Source organism: Ovis canadensis, chromosome 3 (genome assembly GCF_042477335.2).
Source record: "Ovis canadensis isolate MfBH-ARS-UI-01 breed Bighorn chromosome 3, ARS-UI_OviCan_v2, whole genome shotgun sequence".
In the NCBI taxonomy this organism is placed as follows: Eukaryota; Metazoa; Chordata; class Mammalia; order Artiodactyla; family Bovidae; genus Ovis; species Ovis canadensis.
In genome coordinates, this window is record NC_091247.1 from 25,936,068 (window position 1) to 25,944,204 (window position 8,137).

At 45.0% G+C, this 8,137-nt stretch overlaps 1 protein-coding gene across 1 annotated transcript; it reads left to right on the forward strand.

Moving 5' to 3' along the window:
• Positions 1-6,014: 6,014 nt before the first annotated feature.
• Positions 6,015-6,590, forward strand: MSGN1 (mesogenin 1). Its single transcript, XM_069586307.1, has one exon. The coding sequence runs from the start codon at positions 6,015-6,017 to the stop codon at positions 6,588-6,590; it is 576 nt and encodes a 191-aa protein (XP_069442408.1).
• The last annotated feature ends 1,547 nt before the right edge of the window (positions 6,591-8,137 follow it).

Below are 8,137 nucleotides of genomic sequence, written 5' to 3' on the forward strand. Positions count from 1 at the left end.
TTATGTTTCCCTGCTTTGGCTAGCGGAACTAGTACCACGTGGGAAGCCCTCAAAAAGGTATATAGGATGGTCTAAATCTTCACATGGGAAAGGCAAGGTCCATAAATGAATGAATCACTCAACGTTCCACAGTAAAGACAATCAGAATGAGGACTAGGGCTCAGGTGTCCTGGGTCACAGTTCCAAACTTCCGTGCTGCTTAAATTTCCCTTTGGCAGTGGTGGCACCAGGGATGGGGTGGTGGTGGAAGTGGGCCACACCAGCAAGGAGTAGTCATTTTAGTATTGTCATTGTTTGCAACCGCCACTATATAGCAATAGTAAAACACAGATCAACTGTTTCTAAATTATCTCAACTCTGTTTCTAAATTATCTGTAGGTAATGCATCCCTTTATTGTCTGCACTGGAGGCAGATAACTCCAACTACTCACCTTGGGTAATCACTGTTCTTTGGTAAAGCGTGCGCGCGCTCAGTTGTTAAGTCGTGTCTCTGCAACCCCATGGACTGTAGCCCGCTAGGCTCCTCTGTCCATGGGATTCTCCCAGCAGGAGTACTGGAGTGGTTTGCTATTTCCTCCTCCAGGTGATCCTCCCAACCCAGGGATGGGACCCGTGTCTCCTGTGTTGCAGGAGGATTCTTTACCCACTGAGCCACCCTGGGAAGCCCTCTTTGATAAAGAAGTCTGTCTAAACTGGTTTCACTGAAAATATCTATCTGGTTGCGCTGGAAAGGAGGGAATTTTGATTTCTAAGCAGAGGTGACTTGAGGTCAAAGAAAATGGAAGAGATGCATTTGGGACTACATGTATTGTGGCTCTAACTTCTTTTGACTCAGGGAATCAAGAAATGATTGAGCACAGTTTGTCAGTAAACTTACACCATGCCATGTGTAGACCTGATGAAAAAGTAGACCTCCCTCTATGAGGTCAGCATTAGTATTTCAATTGTACAGACAAAAGCTGAGGCTAAGACAGATGCATTTACATGTCCAAAGTCATAATGACTCAGGAACCAGTGTAAGATTTGTCCAATTCTAAATGGCTGCATTATTACACTACTACACGTTCCATCTGTCCACCAATGTCTGAACAGCAAACAATAATTTAGTACTGAAAAGGCTAATATAGCAAAAGGGACACATCACAAGAACCACCATTTGCAGGGGCTATACAGAGGTGACTGGAAGAGGTCAGGAGTGCAGCTGACATAGGTCCAAGCTCGGCAATTTTCTAACTTGCATAGAGGTGCATTATGGGCTAGCAGTGACATGGGACCACTGGTGGATTCAGACTCAAGCATTGAAGCAGCCTATTTCCTCTTGTTCCCAATGGATTCTCTGAGCACTGTTTGCCAACTTCCTGGAAGTGGCTCTACCTGGCCCTTAGATGCAGAGTTTATAATCAGCTCTGGCTAGTGTGAAATGCCCAGCTGTTCATGCGTCTGTCCTGACTGTTATTGGGGTCATGACTGTCATTCCCTCAACTGTTTGTCTTTCTGAAAACTGGACACCAGACCACTCATTAATCTGTGTAACAAAATCCTGGGTTCTTTTCCACAGTGAAAGGTTATTGTAATGACCTAGGACTTAAAAGCTGAGACAATCTGTATCCTTATGCTATTCTTTGGAAAATAGGGCCAGGAAATTTTACAAGTCATCTTAGTAGTATGCCTTGGAGTTGCAGACTTTTAAAAAAATATATCAGAGTATATTTGATTTACAATGTTGTGTTTGTTTCTGCTGTACAGCAAAGTGAATCAGCCATACATATACATATATCCCCTCTTTGTTTGAATTTTCTTCCCATCTAGGTCACCACAGAGCACTGAGGAGATTTCCTTGTGCCATACAGTCAGTTCTCATTAGTTATTTATTTAATATATAGTATATCAATAACCTCAGATATGCAGATGACACCACCCTTATGGCAGAAAGGGAAGAGGAACTAAAAAGCCTCTTGATGAAAGTGAAAGAGGAGAGTGAAACAGTTGGCTTAAAGCTCAACATTCAGAAAACTATGATCATGGCATCTGGTCCCATCACTTCATGGGAAATAGATGGGGAAACAGTGGAAACAGTGTCAGACTTTATTTTGGGGGGGCTCCAAAATCACTGCAGATGGTGATTGCAGCCATGAAATTAAAAGACGCTTACTCCTTGGAAGAAAAGTTATGACCAAGTTAGACAGCATATTAAAAAGCAGAGATATTACTTTGCCAACAAAGGTCCGTCTAGTCAAGGCTATGGTTTTTCCAGTAGTCATGTATGGATGTGAGAGTTGGATGGTGAAGAAAGCTGAGTGCTGAAGAATTGATGCTTTTGAACTGTGGTGTTAGAGAAGACTCTTGAGAGTCCCTTGGATTGCAAGGAGATCCAATCAGTCCCTCCTAAAGGAGACCAGTACTGGGTGTTCATTGGAAGGACTGATGTTGAAGCTGAAACTCCAATACTTTGGCCACCTCATGCAAAGAGTCAACTCATTCGAAAAGACCCTGATGCTGGGAGGGATTGGGGGCAGGAGGAGAAGGGGATGACAGAGGATGAGATGGCTGGATGGCATCACCGACTAGATGCACGTGAGTTTGGATGAACTCCAGGAGTTGGTGATGGACAGGGAGGCCTGGTGTGCTGTGATTCATGGGGTCGCAAAGAGTCAGACACGACTGAGCGACTAGGCTGAACTGAACTGAACTGAACATATCTACGCCAATCTCAATCTCCCAATCCATACACCCCTCGCCCCTTGTTCTCTACTTCTGTGTGGAGACTTTTTAATTTGTTACAATCATAATCACAATATCTTATAAATATTTTGAGTGAATGACATTTCAATTCATATTAAAATATTTATCCCAATAACAGTATTGTGGGAACTATATGTCTTGACTAATATGAAAGCTTACTTATCACTTAATCTATGTTAATTTCAAGGGACCAAAAATGACAATCTGGGAGTTAGGCAACTTCAGCTTTTCAGTTTCCATCTCTGCCACAGCCTTTTAGTGTGATACTGAGCAAGCCATTGTCATCTCCAGAATGCAGATAAAAGGGTGGGCTCAATAGTCTCTAAGTCTCTTCATGGGTCTGGTCTTTTGATCAAGTGGCATGTTCACACAGTAACGTGTTTCATTGCATTTTAGAGCTGGAAGGAGGTTTAATGATCTGATCTACACACTTCATTTTACAGATGCTCTTCACAAAGAAGGCAGAACAGATATTATTATCCCTCTTTTACAAATTAAAATACTAAGGTCCTGAGGGGATGAGTCATTTGCTCTAAAGGAGGTGAACTCTGGCTCTTCTTGCTATTTCACACTGTCAACCAGGCTTTATTGGGTCCTGTTTAGTCCTGTCCAGTTTCTGTGGTCTGGTCTTCAAGGCAGGTTAAAAAAAAAAACAAAACACCAACTAGTATGGACCAACCCCAGGCCTTCAAATGCTAAGGATGTTAGGCTGTCCTGCATCTCCAGTTTCCTCTGACTGAGCACAGAATGCTTCATGGAGACCAGAAGCGTAGGCACAAGTCTAGTTCTGGTTTGTTTCTCACAAGAGTGAGAGTCTACATCAACAAATAGGGAAACAAGGCAATTTTCTTTGTTCTAAGAGAAAGTTTTCCAGGACCAGCAATGCTGGCTGACCAGGGTCAGGGGAGAGGAGTCAGAATCCAGTAGGATGTTCTGATACTGATGAGTTTGACCATGAATAGACAGTAACAACAAGAACAAATCTTACATTTATTAAGGGTTTTACAGGACACCAAGGATTTGACAGGTATTGTCTCACTTAGGAAATGAAATTTCTGAAAATAGAAGTTTAAGAAATCAGCGGTTTTAGAAAGAAGCTTTGGGTGTTAGTCACTCAGTCGTGTCTGACTTTTTGTGATCCCATGGACTATATAGCCCACCAGGCTTTTCTGGCCATGGAATTCTCCACACAAGAATACTGGAATGGGTTGCCATGCCCTTCTGCAGGGGATCTTTCCAACTCAGGGATCAAACCTGGATTGCCCACATTGCAGGCAGATTCTTTACCATCTGAGCCACAAGGGAAACCCTTGTGGACAGAAGCTTTAGAGAGGGAAAAGTATTTATGGAGTCTGGAAGCAGAAATAGTTTTACACAGAAAATTGTAAAGTCCAAAACATGAGGCCTGAAAGCCAACTGTGGCAGAGGCCAGCACAGCCACCTCAGGTCTATGGAGAATCCCCTTCTCTCTGAATGGCATTTAGGTCACTTCCCTGTACCAAAATCAAATGAAATTGTGGACAGAGGAGCCTAGCAGTTTTTAGGACTAACGCTTTCACTTTTGGGACTTTTCTGGTGGCTCCAGTGGTAAAGAATCTGGATGCAATGTGGGAGACTCAGGTTTGATCCCTGAACCAGGAAGATTCCCCCGGAGAAGGGAATGGCTACCCATTCCAGTATTCTTGCCTGGAGAATTCCATGGACAGAGAAGCCTGGCAGGCTACAGCCCATGGGTTCACAAAGAGTCTGACAGAAGTGAGTGATGAACACTTTTACTTGTTTCTTTCATACCAATAGGTAAAGCTTCTTGGGTAGAATCAACAGATTCTAGACTTTCCAATAACAGTTGAGGGAAGAGAAAAAGGAGAAGGAAAAAAGAGCCATTTATTGCACTTATTAGTTTCATTAATATTATTCTTCTTCAAAATATGGCTTAGGGTCCTTTAGCAAATGGCATAATTAAGAGCATTCTTCCACAGATTACCTGCTAGAGCTTTTATTCTCCCCCTGAGCCAAGCTAATTAAAAAATATCATAAATGTTCTAATTATACCATTGACATTTCTTTTCAATAATTGCAAAGGGGCTTAAATAACCATATTAAAGGACACATTAATATGAAATGTAACTCACTGTGATGCTGACGTTCATACTAACTTGTAGAATTAGTTGCATGGAGAATAAATTTTGTTCCTGGGACAAATGGGGAATCTGAGACTCCTTTTCCAAAACACCAGGTCTATCTCTCAGAACATTAGGAAGTGAAGCAACCTAGCAGGACCATCCAACTTAACACATTTGGCGGCATTTGGAGCTGTGGTGGGGAAAACGGGCTCCCTAGTTAATTTCACACTTCCTCTATACATTTCAAAAAACAAGGTGTGACTCTGCAGCTGGATTTTAAAAAGTCTCAGAAGGCTACATGCCAGGTATTCTGCAGACGTCCTGTCTTAAAGGAGCATTCTACTTCCTGGTATCTGTTTGCTGTGGGGAATCCCAAACTGCTCAGTTACAGCAAGGGCTTTAAGCTTCTTGGAGGATATTTCCTGCTCACTGAGGCTCTGGATTTACTGGAGCTGCTGGCTTTGGTCATCCTGAGTGTAAGCATTCTCGGGGCTTGTCTGCACTCTGCAAAACCCAAGGAAACGTGTGAAAGGATAGAGAGAAGAAAACTGGCATTCACTGTGTGCCTTCCCCCCAACAGCCACACAAAGTAAGAACTACTGTCTGCATTTGACAAACAATAGGGTCCAAGCTCAGAGGGGTTACCTTGTCCCCAGACCACCTTGATTCTCCCACAGAGCACCCCATCTGCTCTGAAATAGCTAGGTGGTCGTGGCCCCTCTCGGAGGTGGGGCTCTGTTCCTCTCCAGCAGTCCCCTCGCTACCACCTCCTTGCTGCAGATTGCCCCAGGTTTGTTTTTCTTGGCTCCCTCATTAATGAGTTCCACAGGACAATGCTAAGTCTAGTTATGCAGTCTTAATTGGTTTAGTTACAACTAGATAATTCCTTTTTTCTTCTCTCAGAGGCCTTTCTGTTTAAAGACATTTTAGCTGGAAGATGCTAATTATCAATGAGGAGAAAGTGACACCTGAAGAGTTCATTCTCCATCTTGGTCCTTGGTTTCTCCTTTGAACTCCCTCTCCCGACCCTCTTTCCCACTTCATCACTTCTCCCCGGCCATCATAAAAGAGAGCCCTGCCCTGGCCAGGCGGCACAACTTGCCTTCTCACTTGCCAGGGCCTCATCCTCTCTGCAGCTGTGTTGCAGGCATGGACAACCTGCGAGAGACCTTCCTCAGCCTGGAAGATGGCTTGGGTTCCTCTGACAGCCCTGGCCTGCTGTCCTCCTGGGACTGGAAAGACAGGGCGGGGTCCTTTGAGCTGACCCAGGCCTCTCCCTCCCAGAGCCTCTCCCCAGCTCCATCCCTGGAGTCCTATTCTTCCTCTCCCTGTCAGGCTGTGGCCGGGCTTGCCTGTGGGCATGGAGGTGCCAATGGTCGGGGCGGCGATGACTGCAGCGGCCTTGGGACCAGCGGCCTGACGGAGGTGGACTACGACATGTTGGCTTTCCCGCCTGCCTACCTGCAGGGTGGCACCAAGGCTCAGAAGGGCACCAAGGTCAGGATGTCTGTCCAGCGGAGACGGAAGGCCAGCGAGAGGGAGAAGCTTCGGATGAGGACCTTGGCTGATGCCCTGCACACCCTCCGGAATTATCTGCCCCCTGTCTACAGTCAGAGGGGCCAGCCACTCACCAAGATCCAGACGCTGAAGTACACCATCAAGTATATCGGAGAGCTCACAGACCTTCTCAACAATGGCCGAGAGCCCCGGCCCCAAAGCGCTTGAGCTCAGCCTGGGGACTCGGGGGACTCACCACCCAGCCCCCCGGATGGGGTCAGAGGAGCTTTAAAGACCTGGACCAGCTCTTGGAACAACAGCACCTGATTATTTTCATAGAGTGAGCATGACCTTGTTGTCTGGAAAAGTCTAAGGGAATTCCCATTGGACTAATCAGAAACATCCAGAACACTTAACTGCCAGAAAAGCAGGTACTTTTGGCTTCCGGTTTTGCCACCATTTCTGAAGAGACTTGCCCTTTGCAAAGACACAGAAGGCTTTGCCTTTTTCTGTCTGTTCCAGGTATTTTAAAGGGTCAGTGATTTCAAATGCATTGTTGTTTTTTTCAAGCATGTAAAATTGTTATCGTTAATCTTCTCCCTCTCCCGGCATTTTTGTGTGGGGAGCTTTCTTCCTGTTGCTAACTAAACCTGCATTTTGTACTGGATCCTGGGTGACACCTGGATTCTTATTTAGAAAGATGAGCATCAAGTAAAAGGCTATAGCGCTCCTGTCTCATTTTGTTTGTGTGCTTGTGTGTATGTGTGTGTATGTGACTAAGATCAGGTCTTTGCTTTTGCAGGGGCCAAAATCACTTAAATTCAGAAGAAATAAGTGTCATGGTAAATAGAAATTCACAAGCAGACAGGTTATATTAAGACAGAGTGGAAGGTTTAAAGGCTGGCTCCTCTCAAGGGAAGTTTAAAGGTTTCCCTTCTCTCTTAAAGGAAGAAAAAGGAGGCTGGGGGCCAGAGAATGACAGGCTTAGAGGGGAGAGGAAGAGGAGGAAAACTCAGCCTTACAGCCAGGCGTCTTAACAGAGCTGGGAGGGCATGGAATGAGGGGTGGGTTCTCTCGGTGCCAGGCCTGGTGTGACTATGACCTTAATGAATTCCATCACTTACTCATTTGTCAAACAAAGTCTGGTGTTCAGTCTTGTCTGACTCTTCTTGGCCCCATGGACTGTAGCCGACTAAGCTCCTCAGTCCATGGAGTTTTTTGGACAAAAATACTGGAGTGGGTTGTCACTTCCTACTCTAGGGGATCTTCCCAACCCAGGGATCGAACCCACATCTCTTGAGTCTCTTGCATTGGTAGGTGGATTCTTTGCCACGAGCGCCACCTGGGAAGCCCCTCAAATGAAGAAATTAGCTCAAAAAGGAGATTTGTTTGACTTCAGACATAAGTGCAAGGGTGAGGATTAGAATGCAATTCTATATCTAGCCCCTCCAAAGAGATTTATTTCTTTATCCATATCTCTTCCTCCTACCCAGTCCCCAGATCACCTCACATGCCCCACCCACCCCACCACAAACACACACCTCTCTTCATAGCGCCTCATCCTAGGGTGGGTGGCTGTAACACCCTCAGCTTGGCTAATTTGCTGGCACATGGCATGGAAATGGGGGCTTTGAGTTAAGGAGTTTCTTGAAAACTAGTGGGCTTTTTTAGGGCTGAATTTTTCTCTTCCAATCAGTATTAATCAGCTGCAATTGAACTGTCTGCTCATCTCCTGTCATTTTTTTCTATCGGTGATTTTTGTTGTTGTTGTTTTG